This window comes from Oryzias melastigma, linkage group LG14 (assembly GCF_002922805.2).
Source record: "Oryzias melastigma strain HK-1 linkage group LG14, ASM292280v2, whole genome shotgun sequence".
NCBI classification, from domain to species: domain Eukaryota; kingdom Metazoa; phylum Chordata; class Actinopteri; order Beloniformes; family Adrianichthyidae; genus Oryzias; species Oryzias melastigma.
The window spans coordinates 6,797,220-6,819,542 of record NC_050525.1 but is presented as its reverse complement, the minus strand read 5'-3'; the positions used below and the strand labels follow the sequence as shown (position 1 = coordinate 6,819,542).

Sequence of the window (22,323 nt, the reverse complement as noted above, 5' to 3'; positions counted from 1 at the left end):
GGATGAGTAGGAGACCTGTCCGTGCAGAACACTGTTGGTGGAAATCTAGAAGAGTAACAGAACAGAATTGTTTGACACATCCCGTAGACTTCTACATTAGATGCATATTAGATTAGTGACGTTACAAACTCACACAAAAATGTTTTTTTTAAAGGACACAGTTGTGGTTTTGAGTTCCGAAGGAAATAAAAGTTCACAGGTGGTTTTTGTGTCCAGCTTCACTCAGTTTTTATCTCGTGAAGATGATGAGAGGAAGAGGTGTGGTTCTGCCTCTGGGGTCTGCTGGTGCTCTGTGGTTTGTTCTTTAAGGTTTCCTCCTCCTTCAGTTTGTGTTCCTCCTCTGTGAGTGACTCAGTGTTGCTCTGTGCTGCAGTGTGTCAATGTGTGTGTTTGTGTGACAACAGTCGGTCATGAAGATCCTGGTGCTGCTGCTGGTGCTCCTCACAGGTACTGTGAAAACAAACCTTAACACTTCTCTGCTGCTTCAGCTGGACTTCAGTCATGTTGCTCTTTCTTTAACATGAACTTCATCATCAGCAGCATCTTCCTCCTTTTTTTTGTAGATATTTTATGTTTTACTTCAGTTCCTCTGTGTGGTTCTGTCCTCTGTCCTCTTCATCAGAACTGTTCAGAACAAAGTGGAGGCTTGTCTGGGATTTAAACCCAGGCTCTTTTTTTTGCTCACTTGTTGGGAGTTTGAGTTGCTTAGATGTTGTTGGTGACAACGATAACTAACAAACATCTGTTTGTGGAGAAGATCCAGGACAACAGGTCTCCTCTTTGACTTCTTTTGGTCATTTGATGGCCTTAATAATTGATGTTTCAGAAACAGGAAAGTGCTCAAAGAGAAACTGAACTGCAGAATGTGAAGAAGAGTTTGTGGTTTGAGGTGCTGAAGTTTCAAAAGCTGTATGTCTGTTTCTGTCTTCAGTCTCTGAATGTGTTGCAGTCACTGGACAAACAGGTCAGAACATCACTCTGCCCTGTAAATATGACATAAAAACCAACGGACCTACAGAGGTGTGCTGGGGTCGAGGTCCTGTTCCTAACAGCCGCTGCAGCCACCAGCTCCTCGCCACAGACGGATATAAAGTGAAAGAAGAAACCAGAGTCTCCAGCAGGTATCAGCTGAAGGGACGACTGGATGAAGGAGACGTTTCTCTCACCATCATGAACATCACAGAGGAAGATACTGGACTGTACGGATGCAGAGTGGAGATTTCTGGACCGTTCAATGATGAGAAACATCATGTCAACTTGACTGTGAAAAGAGGTAAGGGAATGATCAAAGAATTATCAGGTTTTTGAATCTTAAAAATCTTCCTCAATCATCCATGATGTGTTTCAGCTCCACGTCTGACCACCACACCTTCATCAGACACGACATCTTCATCATCAGACAGTCCTCAGACGACAGCAGCAACTCCAACTGCAGGTACCAAACACACACTGATGAGGATGAGGAGGGATGTTTAAAGTCACAATCTAATCATCTTTTGATCTATTGTAAAAGAGTTCCCAGTGGTCTTCTAATTATGATGCTGCCATTTTTTAGCTCAAATTCAGAAACAAGTGTCGTTGTCTAGGACATAGTTTCTGCAGGGCAGTAGGACTTCACTGGAGAATTAAAATCCCACAGTCACAGTTGTGACCATGAGATAATGCATATTTTTAATGGTGATAATGAGAAAACTCAGAGAAAAGGTTAGAAAAGTAAGCTAACATAAACACAACACATCTTTTTAAATTTCACACGATCAATGTTCCTGTGAGCATTGTCCCTTAATTTAAATAAATAAACTCTTAAACTTTATTTCAGTGTGAACAAAGAATTATCAAGTGTGCAATTTTAAGTTTAATTTTCTTTATTTATGTCCTTAATTATAAGAAAAATGTTACAAGAACATGTTAAAAAAAATACTAAAAACACAATTTTCATTGGAGAAGTTCTTTAACAAACACAACAGATGAAGAGCTGAAGTTTCATGAACAAAAGTTCTGTTTCAGCTCAGAAGAAGCATTATAAAATGTAGCTGATGGAAAACGTTTTGGGTTCTCCTCACTGCAGTCAGGTTTGAGCCAGGACAGAATTGTTCTACTTGTTTGACTTGTTTTGCTGTCCAGATTCCTGATGTCCATAATGTGTACAAATGTTCTCTACATCCAGTAGATGCAGTTTTTCCATTGGTTCTGAAAATATAGTTTCAATCTAATCGTTTTATGTACAACTGATCAAGCACAGCATTAAAGTAATTGTTTAAAAGTTAGTTTTTATTTCAAAAATATCTAAATAAATAAATTACTGTCATCTTTGTCCTCTTCTCTTTTTTTCTTTTTCTCTTAGAGAGGTTGTGCAAATCTGCACTTTTATAAATAGAAGGAGGCAAAAAACAATGGTTCTACAAACTCTACATCAGTGGTCCCCAACCACCGGGCCGCAGACCCATTGCCACCGGGCCGCGGAAGAATTTAGGGACTTTTTTTTTGTTTGTTTGTTTGTTTTTGAGTCAGAAATCTTTTATTTCGAAAATCAACCGGGTTTTCTCGATTATATTGAGCGCTAAAAGCAGTCCAGCGGCGTGTCACACGAGAAAAGCTGCATGTGGAACCTTTCTCCGCGAATGGATGGGATTAGTGCAGCAACAGAAGAACAGACGGAAAACAACTGCGGTCAAGTGAGCCGCTGTTCACTCAGCCGTGGTCAAGCCAGCCGTGCTACAAAAAAGTCATGCACCCGTATTACACGGTTTACGGCAGAGCATGAAACTCGGTGGAAGAGCTTTCTGTTGGAGCATTAGAACGTCAGATGTGCTCGGAGTAAAATGAAAAAGAGAAATAAAATTCTATAACAAAACTACGTATTCTATCAGTGGATATTTGTACTAATAATCTGTTATTTATTATGTCCTTTCTAAAAATAAATGTTTAGAGTTTTCAATAATGAAGTTAAATAAAATCATTTAAAAAATAAATGAGTCCATAATTCCAGGCCTTGGATACTATATCCTTCTTCTACAGGTCACCCTCTTTTACCTCACAAAGACTTGTGTACTTTTACTGTATAGTTTTTGAAAAAATAGTACTTAAACTTTGCATTTTTGATGAGAAATAAGTCAAAATAGCCATTTCTGAATTTGAATAAAAAGACTTTGATCCATAATTCCAGGCCTTGGACACTATATGTTTGTTGTACAGGTCACCCTCTATTACCACAAGGAGACTTTTGTACTTTCACTGTATAGTTTTTGAAAAAATAGTAGTTAAACTTTGCATTTTTGACGAGAAATATGTTACGATGGTCATCTTTGAATGTAAATAAATAGACTTTGGTCCATAATTCCAGGGCCTGGATACTATATCCTTGTTCTACAGGTCACCCTCTATTACCTCACAAAAGACTTGTGTACTTTTAAACTCCAAAATAGCCTAAACATTTTAGTAAATGCCAAAATAATCCAAAAAGCTAACAGAATGCCAATTTTTAAAACAAAAATGTAACTTCTTGGATTATTTTGAATAATAAAAATTCTGGAATATTATTCCAGAATAAAACAACTTAAACCTTAAATTACTTTCAATGTTTTGCTCTCCATAAAAATATATTTTGTCAAAATTATAGAAGTTAAAAATAAGTGCAAGATAACATCTGGTCATTAATAATAATAAAATAACTTTATCTGGAGGGCCGGATATAATTACCTGGCGAGTTGGATCCGACCCCCAGGCCTGACTTTGACTCGTGCTTTAGAGCTTTCTTTGAAAAGTATTATAGAAAACTATCAGAAGTTTTATTGCATTTTTCAGTTCACAACTCGCTCAGAAATGAAAGAGCATAAAGAAAACATAAAGAAACATAAAGAAAAATAAAAAAATATTTTTTGTTTTCCACTTTGATCTGTCTCCAGAGTTGTCGTGTTGTTGGTAGCTTTTGGTTTGCTTTGGGGTTTTACACTGAAACGTTTTTAACACGTTGGGCATCATTGCTGATGTCACAGCTTTGGAGAATAAACACGTTTAGCGATCAGTCCTCTGTTCATCTGGCCTCAGCACGGTTCACTTACCCCTTTAACACGGGGCTCAAATGTTTGTGTTCTTTGTTTACTGTAATATTTAAATCAATCTAATTCCAGCAGATTCTGAGGAGTATAGTGACACATTGAAAAGCTTTTCTTCTTCAGAATCTGGAATTATTGTGTTAACATTTGGAAAGTTACAGCATGAGCAGGTAATCTGTGGGGTTACCTGCATGGATCTGCTGCCTTTCCCGAAGCTTTTGCTTCTTGGTACAGACTGACTGTAGAGAGGAGGTCCTGCAGGGCTGAACTTTGTTCCTACATTCTTGCTAAATATAAATCTGTTTCAGCTCTGTGTTCAGCTGCACAGAACAACCAGCTGAACGATGTGAAAGCTGGAAGAACCTCTTCACCGTCTGCATGTTCCTTCATTCATCAGTGAGATTTCCTGTTGCAGAAGACTGACTCACAGAGGAAATGCTGTGGACTTTACTGCTGCATGACTTTCTATTCTAATAGCTTCTGCTTTCACTTCCTCTTCCTGCAGGTCACATGACCTCTACAAACAGCACCCTGATTGCTACATCACCTATAACGGCCCCAGCTAAGGTGAGGGGTCAACACACAACATCAGGGTGTTGTCTTCTCTGTCTATCTGACCTTTTCTGTCAGATGTGTTGCAGCTGGAGACAGCAGCCAAGATCCTTCATGTTTATTCTGATGCCAAAATAACTACTTTTTATTGAGACACTTAGACTCAGATGAGAGTTTTAATCTCGTCCTCCAGTTCGGTTCTAATCCTAGATGATCTAATGTGAGAAATCTCCTCTGGAAGATCAGATGGTTCCTTTTTATGCAGAAGAAAATGAACTCTGAGTTTTTCATTTGCTGTTAGCACTAGGGGGTGTAGGGAAAAATCGATTCAGCGATATTTCGCAATATTTTATTTAGCGATACTTGTATAGATTTAAAATGCCGACGAGATGATATTTAATTATTTATGATAAAATAACTAGTAGTTCAGCATCTTGTTTTTAGGGCAGGGTATTGAAAATAATTTCCAGAAACGATTCGATTCACAAGAGCCTGGATCGATTCAATTCCAATTTTTTCCGATTCTTTCGATCCTCAATTCAGTTTTGAGTTCACACAGTTTACATATTTAGACACAATTGTTTAGAAACACATAAATAATCTACTACATTTCATTTCATTTATGAAGCACCTTCCACCAGTGCTGTACACAAGGAAAACAAACAGAGGATTGTGCAACAGTAAAACATAATAAAAAGCATAAAACCAAACAAAACAATTTTAAAACAGAGATTAAAACCAACATAGAATAGAATAAAAATATTAGGCTGATGCTAAAAGGCTGTAATAAAGGAACAATTATTTTTTTAAAAGCCAAATGAGGCCATTTCTTTTTGTGATTTTGGGCTATATAAATAAAGTTGAACTGAATTGAATTAAAACTCTCCAAGAGCGTGACGTCTCTAATAGCTGGAGGAAACTGATCCCAGAGTTTAGGAGCCAACACAGCAAAAGCACGATCCCCCCCTGAACTCACATTTGGTTCTGGAAACCAGAAGCCTACACTGGTCCGCAGAGCGTAAGGACTTAGTGGGGGAGTGATTCAAAACCACTGGAGAGATAAGGAGGTGCCGTACCAGCAATGACTTAAAAGTAAAAACAAGAATTTTGATAAAAAGCACTGGCAACCAGTTCAAAGAGGCCAAGATCGGGGTTATGTGGTCAAACTTTGTTTTTTGCCCCACAAATAAATCTTGCTGCTGCATTTGGATCAGCTGCAGCCTGGCTACTGAAGCCTTAGGTAACCCAGCATATAGAGAGCTGCAATAGTATAGTCTGGACAGCACAAAGGCATGGGTGACAATTTCAAGGTTCTTTTTTGAGATAAAAGACTTGATCCTAGCCAAACCTCACATTTGAAAAAAAGCAGGATCTGTTCGAGTTTAGGAGCAGCATCAAGTTTCACACCCAAGCTTGTGACCACAGACTGTTCAAAAGGGACAAGAGAGAGGAGATCCAAATCATGATACCTTTGACCACTAGGGGTAAACATAATTACCTCTGTTTTGTTTTCATTGAGGCCAAGAAAGTTAGCCGACATCCTCAGCTTGACTCCAGCCAGGCAGTTGATTATCGTTTTAACTGTGCGGTCTGGTCCCTTTCATATAGGGACATAAATCTGACAATCGTCAGCATAGAGGTGGAAATCCACCACATGCTTCCGAAACAACAATCCCAATGGCAACAAATGTAAATAGAAAATAGCAAAGAGCCCTGAACCGACCCCTGGGGGACCCCCCACTTCAGGGGGTAACACTTTGATAAGTGAGAGCCCATTATGACACAGAAAGACCGGTCTGTAGGTAAGACTGCATCCACCGTAGAGCTTCCCCCAAAATCCCCGCCTATTGTTCCAGCCGACTAATCAGGATCTCATGATCATCTGGGTCGAAAGAACAACCAGATCACATGATCTGTTGCTATTAAAACATAATTAAAACATTTTAAAGTGCGGTTTCTGTTCTGTGTCTGGACCTAAACCCTGACTGTGAAGGTTCCAGGATCTCATTTGCATTTAAGAAGGTGATGATCTATATTTTTATGAATCAATTATTATTGCTCTATTAAGCTAAATTTAATTCAAATCGATTTCATCAACACGGTCCTAGTTGTTTTTGTTTTCTACCTAATCTCCCGACCACTTTAAGCAGCTCTACACTGCGACCAAAACAACATCATCTGGCGAAAACCAGCTTGTGTAAAATGCTAGTTTTTACTTACTGAGCTGAAACTCTCTGTCACGCTGCTGCCAGTAACATACAAAAACTGGATTTGTGGTACTTCTTAGCATCTCAGATAAGAACAGGTGCAGGTCGTGCAGAGAGCCTCTATCAAAATTCTGTCTTCAAAGAGGGCTAAAGTTCTGCTGAACTTCACAGCTATAGATTCTAGGTCAGCGACATGATGGGTCAGAGTGATATGTACAACGCTCTGAAAAAAGGCCATCGTCGTGGCAACGAGCGTGTGAGCAAACAGAGCTTTTTCCCCCTTTATTGTTGAAGCACCGTTCAAGCTCCTGAACCGTTTAAAAGCTACATTGACAGCTAAGCGCAGAGATCAGCTCAACACAACTGGACCTGTGTTCCCCTGATGAACACACAGAAGTCCCGGCTCCCTGCAGGATCAGTTGGTTAAAGTTATCAAAACTGGTGTATTTGTGTGGGTCTTTTGGGTCAGACAAACAGAAGTTTATGTGACTCATTTTAATGCTTCCTTGTTCATTCAGGAGGTCCCCATGCTGGTTCTGGCGTCTGTCGTGTTCCTGCTGCTGGTTCTGGTCACTGCAGGCGTCCTCATCATGATGAGTGAGTGTTGCAACAGGTCTTTGTGAGTCTGCTGTGTGTGTTTTTGTGTATTTACTGTGTTTGGTTTTGTGTTTCTGCAGACAGAAGATGGAAGAATCAGAAAGTGTGAGTGTGTTCGTGTGACTCATGTCTTCTTCTTCTTCTGCGTCTCGGGGTTCAGCACTGACTCAGGTCTGCTGAGGAACCTCGCCTGCACACCTCTGACACATCCTAAACCTCAGAGTCAGAACGCTTCAGCAAACGTGCTCATTTCGGTAAAACACTTCAGACCCCCGTCACCAAGACGACCCTCTGTGAGAAGCATCCATGCTGCCTGACCTAGAAAAAAAACAGCTGAGGGCGTGTGGGACACCACCATCTTTCACATTTGTGAACCACATTTGTTTCCATCTGAAGCTGTTGGTGATGAAGATGATGAAGAGTCAGACAGAGCTCAGCTGAAAGCTGACTGATCTTCATTTCATGGAGGAAACTTCATCAGCTGGTGTTACCCTTCAACACCTGAAGCGTTGCCGGTGGCGCTTAAACACAAAATCTCTAACGTACGGGAACTTTTCAACCATTAACACGACCAGCGTAGTTCCAGTAGATTCTGAAGTGAGATGCTTTTCTCCTTCAGAATCTACTGGAATTACGTTGATCGTGTTAACGGTTGAAAGGTTACCGTAAATCCAACCTGCTGTATCCCTTTCGGGGTCACAGGGTTACCAGAGTCTGTCCCCATGAGGTGAAAGCACTAACCACAATCCCAACGTCCAGCCCCTCTGATTATGTATAATAGACATTTTCCGTCTTCTCAGAGATAAAATGTGAAAATTTGAAAAACATCTTTTTCAGTGTAGACATTTCTTCTTCAACCTTGAAGGGCCCTACCATGAAAATTCTACTTTTTGAGGTTTTAAATGCATTTTACGTTCATTCCTCACTATAAAGAACCTTAAACCGGTAATTTGATCCGTTCATGCATTTAAGAGTAATCCTCTAAAAACCTGCACTGTCTGCAGCAGCCCCTCCCTTACCCATGAAAACGAGCGGGTGGAAACGTGCTGACGTAAGATCAATGCCAACAGCTCCCTCCAGGAAGAGTCTGCTCTGCAAGCTCCGCCCCCAGACTATAACGAAAACACACCCACTTTCTCCTCTGAGCTGTGGCAGGAGATAACTACCTTCCTGTACCAGGAACCGCTCTGGACCCATCTTTCAAAATGGTCTCGCTTGGTGTCCAATCGGACTGAACTTCTGTTCACTCTGAGATTCCTCAGTCTGAATATGAAACAAACCGAGAGCGGAACAACTGAACCAAAACAGCCACCGTACCCGACAGTCATGTGATGTAAACATGTTAGAAATGAGGCGATCCGTGAGCTGCGGACAAATGTAGAGCATTGATTGTCATGTTAGCCAAAAGGAAATAATTAATCCAACTGTTTACTTGTTAGAATGTTTATTTTAACACCACTGAAAAACGTATAACTATCTTTTCTGTGTCCCCTACGTGGTGCGCGGGCTGCTGCCGTGAAAGCTTTAGTAGTTTCTTGTAGTTTCAACAGAATTCTCTTAAAAACAACGTCATAATGTCAGGGTTTGGTGTGTGGACACAATCGCAGGACAGGTATCAGCTCCAAATCAGTGTCTTTAATAACATAAGAATCCAAAAAACTAAGGAAGAGCTCAAAGCTGGAAAAAACGGGAACAGTCTATTAAAGTCAAAGTCCAAAAACTATAAGCCACACTAAACCTGAAATGGCAGACAACATTTGGTGCATCAAGTGACAAGACAAACCTGCAAGGAAGTGAGGGGAGAAACTCATATATATACAGGAAGGGGAGTGAAAGAGAACCAAAAGACACAGGTGTAACCCATCAGGGAGGAGTGGCAATCAGCTCAGGGGAAACACATGACACATAAAACCACAAAAATGAGACACGGAAACTCATTATAAATGTGGTTGGATGAATTCATGCTCAAAAGAACAACTTTTAACGTGATCCACATTGATTCTACCAACGTGTACATGTAGCGTCTCCAGTAACCGTCATGCAGGATTCCTCCGCAGTTTTAAACCAGCAGTAAAAAGTGTTAAACCTGGCCTTCAGACGCTCAAAATCCATCAGCAAAACAAAAAAATTGAAAAATGGAAAAATCCTGACAAGATTTTGCAGACCGCGGCGCTTCCATCTTTCTCTTGACTGAAGAGATCTTTAGTTACGTGGTTTTGTTTACACATGTGGATCACAGTGGAGAGGCTGGGGAGGCGGGTTCAAGGATGACGTCATGAAATGGGCGGGACCAACAAAGAGCGAAAGGCGGAGCCTCAGAAATCAAATCGTTTTACTTTCAGGTATTAAAACAATCCACAAAAATGACTCATATTTCATAAATAATTTGTTTTTTAGTGTTCCCAATGTAATATAAGATCATATATATGGATATAGTTTACTCTGAAAGGATGAAGACAATCATGGTAGGGCCCTTTGAAATTAAAAATAATCTACGATTTCAAATAAAGAAATAAAAAAGTCTGTTTTCATATTGTTTCGAAAGTCAATCTAATAACATTTAGGATCTCTAAATTCAATTTTTATGAGTTTGAAAGTCAATTAGCTTAGAAAAATAACTTTAGAAAAAAAACATTTTCTGTAGAGTTTTAATGATTATTTTTTTAATCAAAATCCCACAACCTAAATGTCTTAAAAATACATTTTTCATGTTAATCTTAAGCCTCTGTTTCCAAAATCTTCTCTAAGGGGGCGTGGCTTTTAGAGCTCCGCCCCTGTTCCCCCCCTGTCTGATTATGATAGCTGTTTCTCGCTAGCGTAAATCTTCACTGCTGCTACATAAAAATGTCCATGAATTTGTTTCCTTTCATAAGAAGAATTTCACACACATGTTAAAAACTCAGAACAATGTGATGTTATTCAGAGTGAGACTTTAAACGCTTTGAATGAGGAGAGCCGTCACTCAGACGCCTGACTTTAGGCCATTGCTCTGTAAAAAAACATATGGTTTTAACATTGTCATTAACCATGACCAGTTCTACCACACAGGTACATGTGGTGAAATGTCTTTGATTAGTTCATTTCTAAGCATGATACTTCCACCGCAGTGTGGTATACTCTTAACTCTAAGCATAAAGTCTAAATCTTAGCAGAAATATTTTAACTCAATTATGGAAGCAGTGACTGAACAGAACACATTTCACTGGATTTGTCCTCAGAGAATGCAACTGTTCATATTTTTTCCATCAGTTAATATTAATAAATTGAAGATGTAGTTCAAGTCCTTAAATTTTATTGAAACACTACCTTAAGGTAACGATTGGAACTCTGTTTTACTGGAAGTCCCAGTCATTTCTGCAGATTCTAAACGTGCGTCTGAAATGTGGCTGACCTGATCTGCATCACCTCGACTCTGCAGATGTTCAGGTTTTAAACCTCCCACCCAGCCCCTCGCTGCCGCCGACGCCGCCACCCTAGTTTCTCTGCCGCTGCTCATTTTTGCCTTTTGCTGAAACCCTGTAAAGACATAAACCACATTGCTATGACAACTCATGTCTCAGTAACGAGAAGCTGAAAATGACCTTTAATGATTCAGTGTGGTTGAACTGACAGCAGCAGCGGCGGCTTGCTCAGGAAGCCTGAGAATTGCTCTACAGAGACCACACGCACGTGAATGTGCACACACACAAGCAACCTGCAGCCTCTGTAAAAGGAGATTCCTAAAGCTGCAGTGATTGGAAAAGGGAATTTCCTGCAGACATGGGAACTGAAGATGCATGCTCCATCAGAGGAGGTTATGTCTTTACCCCTGTACAGGTACTGTAGGTTTTTGGGTTGTCCAGGGCAGTGGAGGGTCATAGAGAGGAGTGGCTGCATCTTAAGGGGAGCACAGGCTCGTGCAGCCACCTCAAGGGGCATCAGGAAAAGGGAACGTATCATTGTTCCCTTCCAAGGGGAATTTGGCCACTGAAGATATTAGTGCTGATAGCTGAAGATGCTGAAATTGATAGCTGAAAAAGTTGAAGCTGATAGCCAGCTAAAATATTAGCTAAATGTAAAATTAGCCTGAAAAAACAAAAAATAAAAAATAAATACAAACTTTGGTTAGACAAAACAGCTAGTGTGTAAGTAAAAATATAGCTAATCTTCAAAATGGTCTTAAAAAAACAGAAAAAGACTAAATTCGCCAAATCAGCTACCATGTAAGCTAAATATTAGCTAAACTCCAAAACAACCTTAAAAAAGCCTAAATTGGCCTAAAGAGCTAGCATGTTGCTAAAATATTAGCTAAAATAGCCTAAAAAAACAAGATAGCCAATTAGCTCCAAAATAGCCTAAAAAATAGTCCAAAAAGCTATCAGAATTCCAATTTTTAAAACTTTAAAACCAGAAGTTTTTAACATAATTATGAATAATAAAAAGACAGGAATATTATTCCAGAATAAATTAACTTAAACCTTAAATAACTTTCAATATTTTACTCTCCATAAAAATATATTTTGCCAAAATTCTACAAGTTAGAAATGGGTGCAAGATAATATCGGGCCATTAAGAACAATAAAATAGAATGATCTGGAGGGCCGGATCTGGCCCCCGAACCTTGACTTTGACACATGTGACGCTGTCTCAGTGTCCTAACGTCACACTTCAGTCATTACTGAGGTACGATTACTGACAATGCCTAAATGCTGCATGTATGGAGTGTGCCCGTGATTCATAGGTGCCCGTCAGATGCCTGTAGGACGTCCACACAAACTACAGTCTAATTTCCTCATTTCTAACATTAGGCTGCACACATGAATCATAAGAAAAGCACTAAGAGGCTCATTATGCAGTGCACAGTTGAAAAAAGGCATCTCACCTACTCCACCCTTACGCGTTGCTTTAGTGTTTGCTAAGATGCCTGTAGAAATAATGTGCAGGAATGTTTTCACTCTACAGGCTCACCGAGCGGTCTAAGATATGACAATTTCGTGCCTTACAGTTTTCCCTGAAGTTCAGTGGAATTTCTCCTCTGTTGTGGTGAGTGCGCATTGAGACCACAGCAGAGGAAGAGGTGATCTCTAGAGATCAGATAAGCATGCAGCGATGATGCTGTCGTGTCTGCAGCTCATTAGCATTTAAGCTTCTGAGCAGAGTTTGCTTTGCACAGAAGAGACAAATGAGGCTGTTCTGAGCAGATTTCTGATCATCAGAATGTGTAACTGACAGTCTGCACTTTGGTGACATTTCGTCCACACCTTTTGAGTATGTGAGCTACTTTAGAAAAAAACAGCTCTGAAAGATCAATGTAAAAATTATGATTTGAAATGTCCATGCTTATGTAGTTACATGCTCTTTTCTAAAGGAAATCAGAGAATTATTCTGAACTAGAACGTTGCATTTCCTGCGATAAACCTAGTGTGAATGTTTTTGCTGAACGTAGTCTCTGAATATGCTGAAGCTTTTTGCTGAAAATGCTGAAGAAATTTACTGTAATCGCTGAAGAGATTTGTGGAAAATGCTAAAGCTATTTGCATAATGCTAAAGTTGCTAAAGGACTTAAAGTTGCAGAAATTCCAGAAAGTGCAGAAAATTTTTTAAAGAATATGATGAGAAATTGAAAAAAATAGCAAAAAATGTAAAAATCAATAAAAGGTAGGCCCAAAACCTCAATAGATCCCAAACTGGCTAAATAAGCTAAAACGTTGCTAAATAGTAGCTTAACTCAAAATTAGCCCAAAAACCTCAACAGACACCAAATCAGCGAAAAAAGCTAGCACATTGCTAAAATACTAACCAAACTCAGAATTATCCCAAAAAATGTCAGTAGTTGCCTAATTAGCCAAAATAGCTAACACATTGCAAAAATACTAGCTTAACTCAAAATTAGCCATAAAAACCTCAGTAGATTCTAAATAGGCCAAAAAGGCTAGCACGTTGCTAAAAGACTAGCTTAACTCAAAATTAGCCATAAGAGCTTCAGTAGTATTAATGTCCTTAACATGCTGAAGGTTTTGATACCCAAATTACAAAGTGTGCAAAAAATGTTATTAAATTTGTGAGAAAAAAAAAAAGTTTCTGTAAAATTTTACAAAATTGCACGAAATTGCAGATTTTGCAAAAAAATTGCACAAATTACGTAAAATTGTGTAAAATTCTAAAAATAGTGAGAAATTGAACAATTCCAAAAGTAGAAGCACGAATTTCCTGAATTGCATAAACTGCAGAATTTGCAGTAATTTGATACAATTGCCATTCATGTCAATGGGGCTGAAAAATTGCCCAAATTGCGTAACATTTTGATACCAAGGTTGCAGAAATTGTTGAAAGTGTGCTTCAGTTTTTACAGTCGAAGAAATGTACGAAAGAAGATATAAACTGTAATAATAATAAACAAACTGGATCACAATAGTGAGGATGTATTAAAGCATTCTCACTATTAAATGGATTAATTTAGATAAATGTGAGCATGATAACAAGTTCTGCTGTCATTTTACCTCCAACAGCTTGATGAATTTGACCTGTATCTTTGGAGTTGTCGTGTCAACCGCGCTACAGCGAAGGGTGAGCTGCGAACAGTAAAGTTCTGTGTGGGTTCTGTAGAGGTTCTGTTTGAGTGGCTGACCTCGAGCCGCAGCAGCAGCTACATCCACGGTTACGAGACTGACGCTGATCGCTCACACATTTCTGAAGTAAAATATGAACTAAGATAACTCTCAAACAAGTCGTGCACATAGCAAACATTAAAATACGACATTTGGTTTTATGTTTGACGTCTGTTTTGAGTACGACTTTTTTTAGTTTTGATGATGACATTCTCCCTGAGATAACTATCAGAAATACTTCACAGGGTCACAGACATAAACAGAACATTTCCAAAAAATTAGAACATCATGGAAAAGAGTTTCAGTTACATAATTACATAAAAAAATACTTTCATAGATCGTAGATTCAGGGCCCACCATTTTTTTCTTTATTTCAAGTATTTATTTGTTTGTGTTTACATAAGCTGGAGTTACAGCTCATAAAACCCACAAAAACAGAATAAAAAAACAGAATACTGTAGAGAAATCCTTCTTACGTCTGTTTTTGCAACACCTCATTATGCAATGCAATAATTCCAGCCCATTTAAGGCTGAAAAGTTAAAGCTAAACCAAAGCAGTTATTGCCATTTGCGAACAAAACATTTCAGCAAAAAGTAAAGTGTAAGTCTGTGCATGATGGTGTTAAATGTTTGTTTGATCTTTATCTGACACAAAGGTAGACTTCCTGTTACTTCAGCTCAGAGTGAGCTTACTTGGTTTGGTTTCATTATTCTCTTATTGTTGACCTATTTTTGACATGGGCGTTTTTTTTTTTTAGTTTTTTTTTTTTTTTTTCCTCTAATAGATGCAGTGGCATTTTTCCTATTTTATTTTTGAACCGTTCTCAACCAGTTCTGGTTCGGAAACGCTCTCCGGCTGAGTCACTCAGCTGTCACTCAGTTTGGTGGAGATTATCTTTTTATTATCTTTAAATAGTGAGTATCTTTTAGAGAAAATATTTTTTCTAAACTATGGGAACAACTTAGTTTCTCCTTTGTAGAATCAATAAAGTTATTTTCTTTTCCTTAGTTTAGTATTCAGTGCATTGACTCTCAGGACACACGTGCACCTTGTTGAATCGATATTTTGTGACCACTGAAGAACTGGGGGAAACTTGTATTCAGAATAGAGAACAGTTACATTCAAAACAGACAAATTGTATTCATATCATAGCAGTTATTAGCTTTAAACTAAGCTGTAACCAGAATTCATTTGAGGTGGGAGGAGTTAAGGCTGGACTGACAGCTGGATGTTTGTGTTACAGGCCGAGTCTCCCCCCCCAGATGCAGATGCAGTACCCCACTCAGGTGGAAGAGAACGTCTACTACAGTAGCTGCGTTTACATGGACACAAGTAATCAGAATAAACAAATAACCATAATTAAGACACGCCATTCTGAATACTCTGACCTGATCAGACTCATTCAGACCAAATCTCTCTCCAAACGAGATAAGTAGATTGTTGATCCGATGGTGGGGCATGTCATTCCGGATTTTACATTGCACATAAATAGTCTGCGCTCCCGAGGAGGCTTTGGACCGATCCGGCCCGCCAGAATCTGTGTTCCCCAATAATGTGCAGTATCAGCAAAAACGATTTAATAACTATCTGTTATTAAATGCTTCCATAACAGTCACTTTTATAAATCGCGTTTCTAACCCTAATTTATCCAAACAAATGACACAAAAAGCTGGTGATTTATGTAGAATATGTGTTGGTAAAAAATGTAAATATGTCAATAAACTCCAGAAAGCTCCAGTATAAACTATATTGTAAACATCCACCTTCTTTCTAAGCTTTTTGGGACCAAAAAAAGACCGTTCCAAAACAAATCAACGGTGGCAGAAGTCGTGCAGCAACAGAGGATACAAATTCTGGAAAGGGATACATATCGTGGCACAACACCAGCCGGCCGCTCTGCACGAGTGAACCGTGTCTCCAGACTCGTAGTTTCGTGTCTACAAGTAGGGGTGGGTGGTTTGCTACAGTTTGAACTCGAGGCTTCAGACTCCGGCCTCTCTGCCAGAGAGAGCTTACGGACTCGGGAGAACCGTGTCTCCCAGATGTCTCTGAGCAGCTTCAGGACGGTGCGGAAACGGCGCTTTCACAGTGCTGAGAAGCCATGTTAACAATAATATGAATTTGCGTTTCCAATTGTGTCTGCGGCCAAGATGTGCATTGCTGCATCACCTGCATGGATTCGAAGTGTATCCAAGGCTAAATGTCCAACTCTAACCCTTCCTCCGGGTCTGTGTGGCCAAGAATAAAGCACTGACTGCATAGATTTAGAAAATCGTAGGTGAGCAGTCACTTCAAAGTATTGTTCTTAATAATTATAAAACCCAACTTAGAGGAACTCGCTCCATGCCGCAGCTTTGTTTACTCTGGAACTCACTCTGTCTTCTTCTACGTCCGTCTCCGGTAGTTACGGCGCTCAATGTGAAGTTGTACTGACAGCTGGATGTTTGTGTTTCAGGCTCAGCCCCCCTCCCAAGATGCAGATGCAGTCCCCCACTCGGGTGGAAGAGAACATCTACCAAATGGATGCGAAGGTCGATGGAGACTACGAGATGTGTCCCTGAACTGGAATCTGTGGGGCGTTCAGTTCTTCTGTATCAAAAGTCCATTTTACGGCACCGTTATCAAACAGTGCGGAGAAAAAGGACAATTGAGGGGGAAAAACAGCGGAAAGTGTGTGATTGTTGCACATAAACATGCAAACTCATCATGCAAACAATTACAAACATGGCTACAAATAATTTCTAAGGTGCGGGATCACAAGTCTCACTCAATCCTCTTTTGATCTTAAACTGTTTCCACTGGTCTTTCAATCATGATTATACTGTTTTAAGCCAAAATTTAAAGAAAATGTGTCATTCACCTCTGAGTTGTTGACAGGATTATTGGTGCAGAGGTAACCCTAAGCTAATTTCCCATCATCCCACTAGCTTACAGCCATAACCCCAAGCTAACATTAGCGGTGCAACAAAACGGCGAGTAATAAAAATCAGTTATCCAGCGGCACAGTTTGGATTCAGATTCCAGCTCAGACGAGGAAAACAAAGACGTTCATGGATCTATTAGTGGATGCATCAGAATGGGGTGGAGCAGGGAGCTTGTGGCCCCGCCCATCACTATTTCAACATCACAACTGAGATGTTTTACAAAGAACATTTTTTTAAATTCTCTCCTGATTCATCAGAATAATGAAATACTGAGAAACTTAACTTTAAGCTTAAACTCTTATATTTCCTCCATCACAAGATAATTGCTACAAGAACATGTTAAAACACCGTTTTCATTGGAGTGGTCCGAAGAGTTTTAGCAGTCGGTGTTCTTAATAAAGAACTAACCTAAATGTTTCCACATAACTGAAGTTTGTTGTCGTAATGCTGAAGAATAGATTCATTCTGTTCTTCTGGTTTGTCAGTTGTTTATTTCCTTCATATTTGTTTCAACTGTTCTGTAATGAAAACCTTCAGTTCTTTCTGGTTTCTGCTTTTTTCTCACTTTTGTGGATTTGGAACTTTATGTGATTGAATGTAACTGAAGGGCTCAACCAGGAGCAGATGTGTGGATTGTTCTGGTAACGAATGGACTCTGAACAAAAATATGATTTAACCCTTTAACACCTGAGGTGTCGTCTGTGACGCTTAAACACAAAAGACGCTTTTCTCCTTCACAATCTGCAGGAATTGTCATGTTAACAGTTGAAAAGTTTCAGTAAATCAAATAACATAAACACCAGAGCTCAAGTGTTAAAGGGTTAATTTTGATAGGAAATTTGGGAGATTTTTTCATAAAGCTGAGGCTTATTTTGATATCTAAAAGCTATGTACATTTTTTTGCTATCATTAAATGTTTTTTCAGTGTCAATAGTGTTTAATGCTTGTTTTCTTTTGCTTTTGGTGATCATATGGGATGTTCCATATCGAGGTGGCTCAGTGGGCTAGGTGAAGGGCTGACACGCAGGAGCCCTGGGTTCGATTCCCAGGGTTGTCCACTGATCCCCACCCAGATTGGGTCCTTAGGCAAGACCCTTGACCTGCTGCCTAACTGGGTCCTTGTGCCCCTCAAGTACAGGGTTGTGTCAGGAAGGGCATCCGGCGTAAAAACTCTGACAAATCACTGATGTGAAACAGTGGGTGCTGTTACGCTGTGGAGACCCTGAAAGCCGTCACCAGAGTGTGGATGTGTGTGACTAAAGCGCTTTGGGCCTTCAAGGAAGGTAGAAAAGCTCTATACAAGTATACACCATTTACCATTCAAACAGTGGTAATCCTGGAGATGCTGAGATGATTAAAAAACAGATGGACCAACCAAAGCTGCCCTCCATGGAGATGAAGGACAGATGATAAAAGATCTAGACACAAGAAATTCAGACAGATAAACTTAACTGTCAGAGTCCGAGGACTACCATGAAAAAGACCAGCAGCTAACACATGAGGGCCTATGGAGCAACAGGACCAAAAGACTAGCCTACTGTGGACAAACATCTGTGCTAAGTATAGAAACTCCAAAGTGTGGATGGAAGAGACCTCAGAATTTGGGACAATATTGAGACTCTGAGAGGCTCAACAGGTTTGAAGAAGAAAGCAAGGGTCTGTCTGAGAGAACTAGAAGAACTTCTGTTTCCTTGTGAAAATGAAGTTGAGCGGTTTATAGATACAGAGCTTTAGCTCAGAACCTGCTGCATGGGTTTTGTCTGTTGGCTCGCTCTTTCTGTCATTGCAATCAACAGCCCTTACAGCCAATCTGCTCACCTTAAAACTGTCTGTCCCCTGATGATGGACGGCCAACAGAATGACCTAATCTTATTTAGTGTATTTGCCGATACAGAGTATTGATCCGATACTTTTGCAGCACATTTAAAACACGAACCAATTAAATAAACAGGTGTGTGCTGTCCCTTAATTATATTTAATATAACCTTCTTTTGTCATTAAAAACTTAAAATAGAACACTTCTGTGAAGCAGCTTTAATAAAAAGTCTTCCCAAGACCCCAAAATGATCAAAACAGTACCGTGTATGATGGGAAGGGGAGAAGTCGCATCAGCGATGTCTGTATTGAGGCTTAACTCATATGGATGATTATTCTTAATACACCACTCATTTTATTAGCATTATTAATAGTTACTAATTCAAGTTCATGCTTTAATCTTTTTTGTTTTTCTAAATCGGCTGTCTGTGGGGGGGCTGTGCTTGTTGGCACTCTATGGCCATAGCTGTAGAGTGGACCCTGAGCTGCAGCAATGGCCACTGTGGTAATACAGTTTCTGCACAGCAGTACTGAGCCAGACTGTTTCCTTAGAGCTGCGGTTCTTAACTCTGTTCAGTTTTGATAAAATGGTCATTTAGGGGGAACTGGGTGGATGAAGGGAGGGTGGAGTGTTAATTTTATGTAAATGTTCTTTATTTTATTTGTTTATTTAATATATGTCTTTGTTTTCAGCCATTTTTATAAACATTTTATTTGCTTTTTATATAAAGTAACCAGACCCTTCTATAGCAGTGAAGGTGGAGCCTGTAGTTTAAGCCCCACCCCCACACTTTCATTCAAACAAACAGCTCCATGAGTTCTTGGTCCATCATGTTTATTTAATAAAATTAAAAACTGAAAAACTCTGTAAGTCCAGATCAGCAGAAATCAAATCAGATTTCATGAGTTCGTTGAAGGAAACGCGGCTTCATCTGAAGACGTTTCGCTCAGCAGCTGAAACTGGTGAGGGCGAAGCGTCCCGCGATCGGCGGAGCGTCCCGTCATCGGCGGCGCTTCACAGCGGTTTGGGCAGCTCCGACACTTCGCTCAGACACTCATCATAGGCCTCCTGGTAGTCCTGGTGGGGCTTGATGAGGATCACGCAGGTCGGTCGCTTAGAGCCGGCTGCTGAGCCCAGGTCCTTTCAAAAGAAAAGCCACAGGTCAGTCCTTCACAATAAGAGCAGGGAGCAGCAGTCACATTGAAAATAGCAGCACTTGAGTTTTTCAGAACTCAGACTACACAGCTGAAACACAAAACAGACTCTAAAGCAGCTGATTGATGGAGAAAAGACATTAATCTGTTTAAAACATGGAGCTCCATTTCCTGTTTTAACAGTTTGTCAGATTAACCTGCAGAAGAATGAAAGTGTTTGATGAACAGATGACGTCTGGAGGACTGGTTATTTCCCATTACAAAAGTATCACAAGAACGTGTTAAAAACACCAGAGAGGGGCTTTAATAAAATACACTTCACGCATACTTCTGTTTCTAAGACTGACCAAGTCTTTAATAAGTGAACTGTACTGCCCTCTACAGGAGAATCAGGAAAACAGCACCTTGTCTAGTGTCAGAGGATGAAGAACTCCTGGTTGTTTGTTCACTATAATGCCAGCAGCACCTTTCCATCCTTCTTACTTACTTCTCTAATTTAGATTCTAAAACATTATTTCTACCTTGAACCAAAGGAGAAACTTTCTGTTCCTGCTGTGATGCATCACGTCTTCAGTAAAGTCAGAAACATTTCAGACTCTGAGATCATCAACTAAATACAATACAGACAACAACTGTTTGCAAAGAGACGGGAAATGATAAATACTGCTAAGTCGTGACAGAGGCACTAATGAAAACAAGTAAAGCCTTTTCTGTAAAATGGTGTTTTTGGATTTTAGCAGTTATGGACCTCCACCCCCCAAAGGCCGCGTCACCCCTTTCTGCTGCTGCAGTAACCCAGACATTCAGATCACTGCACCGGCTTGGAAGAAATGTTAGGTTTGGATATAAATAGATCAGAATTTTAGGCCAAAACATGTTTCTTTTTTTGTTGAAGCATGATAACAGCTGATCTTTTAGTGAACGTGTCAAAATCAAGCGCCGGATCCGACCCACCGGATCATTTTATTTTATTGTTATTAATGTCCCAATGTTATCTTGTGCTTATTTCTAACTTGTATAATTTTGATTAAAAAAATATATTTTTTGGAGAGTAAAATATTGAAAGTTATTTAAGGTTTAAGTCAATTTATTTTATTAGTCATAATTATGTTAAAAAGGGCCGGTTTCTACTAGCTTGTTGAACTATTTTGGCATTTACGAGACTTTTAGGGTCTATTTTGGAGTTTAGCTAATATTTCAGCTACATGTTAGCTGTTTGGCTAATTTAGGATTTGTTTAGGATATTTTGAAGTTTATCTATTTTTTTTCAGCTGCATGCTAGCTATTTTTTGTTCATTTTTTTTTTTGGATAATTTTGCATTTAGCTAATATTTTAACTTCATTGTTTTCAGCTATCAGCGTGTTTACCTATCAATTTCAGCATCTTCAGCTATCAGCACTAGCATCTGAAGTGGCCAAATTCAGGCGAGCTGCAGACTCACCACTTTGGAGGGGATGTAGGCGTACGGCAGGCTCCTGTCCTCACACATGACCGGTAGGTGGCAGTAGACCTCGATGGGCAGAGTGTCGCCAGCTAAAACAACGATCCTGTAGGGCAGACGACCAATCAGAAACCAGCTTACAACCATGCAGACACTTTATTAACTCAGATAACACAGTCATGTTATTAGCGGCTGCAGCATCCTGTTACATCTCCTCACCTCTCCTCATTATAACATATAAAAAATGAAAACATTTAGAGATTGACTCCAAGCTGTCGTTCTAACACATATTGTAGAGATTTTCCTTGTCTGAACTGACAACGACATATGATTAAACAGTGTTAGATTTAGACAACATTCTTTTATTTGACGGAGCTGTAATTCAGATCCCAGAGTTATCTGCTCTATAAACAGACAGTTGTGACGGAGGCAGGACTGTCCATAAATGCAGCGGGAGATGATCTTTTTTCTTCTTTTTTTAATAATGAATCATAAGGTTTACAATCTGAGAACAAACGTACAAAAACTTTAAAAATTACAGGAGGAACTCTAATTTTATTGACTTAACTGTCAATGCTCAGGCCACAAAGAGGAAGTGATGTAATGTTCACATATGCAGAGACCAATCAGGGAGCAGCCATTGACTGTATATGCAAACTGGACTGAGCGGATGTGACTTCATCCATAGAACAAGACTCGTTTCTGGTTTAAAACAAATGAAGTCAATTCAGTCGCCATTTTTCCATGATAAGTCTGTCGCCATGTTGGAACCAGACGACCCGAGTGAGCAGTGATTGGTCCATGTCAGTCTGTCTACATTTCTAGGGCAACCACTCTCTCCAATCAGGAGTGAGCATTTTAGAAAGCCACACCCCTTCCATTGAAAGCAGGCTCAGGATAATCTGTTAATAAAACGTGTCAAGCATTCAAATTGAGACTCCTACTTTTATTGAGGGACCTGATTGGTCGGGTTATAACTTAGATAACG

General features: G+C 39.6%; 2 protein-coding genes across 2 annotated transcripts in view; one reads left to right on the top strand and one right to left on the bottom strand.

Annotated features, from left to right (window-relative positions):
- Positions 1 to 355: 355 nt before the first annotated feature.
- On the top strand, positions 356 to 17,844 carry LOC112138639 (hepatitis A virus cellular receptor 1 homolog). Its single transcript, XM_024261236.2, has 7 exons — positions 356 to 447; positions 932 to 1,273; positions 1,349 to 1,435; positions 4,561 to 4,622; positions 7,333 to 7,411; positions 7,492 to 7,516; positions 16,455 to 17,844. Exons 1-7 carry the CDS (start codon positions 411 to 413, stop codon positions 16,558 to 16,560), a joined length of 738 nt encoding a protein of 245 aa, XP_024117004.1. The 5' UTR covers positions 356 to 410; the 3' UTR covers positions 16,561 to 17,844.
- Positions 17,845 to 19,556: 1,712 nt separating this feature from the next.
- The window catches only part of nhp2 (NHP2 ribonucleoprotein homolog (yeast)), a gene marked incomplete at its 5' end in the record, with an annotated part of 4,577 nt that continues 1,810 nt past the window's right edge, over positions 19,557 to 22,323 (bottom strand). The window contains 2 exon segments of the mRNA XM_024261275.2: positions 19,557 to 19,879; positions 21,336 to 21,441. Of these exon segments, the coding sequence (XP_024117043.1) occupies positions 19,754 to 19,879; positions 21,336 to 21,441 (232 nt within the window). The 3' untranslated portion in view covers positions 19,557 to 19,753.

Excerpts from the sequence above, each read along its gene's own strand:
- LOC112138639 (XM_024261236.2), top strand. The coding sequence starts at position 411 with ATGAAGATCCTGGTGCTGCTGCTGGTGCTCCTCACAG. Across the intron at positions 448-931 it reads GCTGCTGGTGCTCCTCACAG|TCTCTGAATGTGTTGCAGTC; the intron begins GTACTGTGAAAA and ends TTCTGTCTTCAG. Across the intron at positions 1,274-1,348 it reads CAACTTGACTGTGAAAAGAG|CTCCACGTCTGACCACCACA; the intron begins GTAAGGGAATGA and ends GATGTGTTTCAG.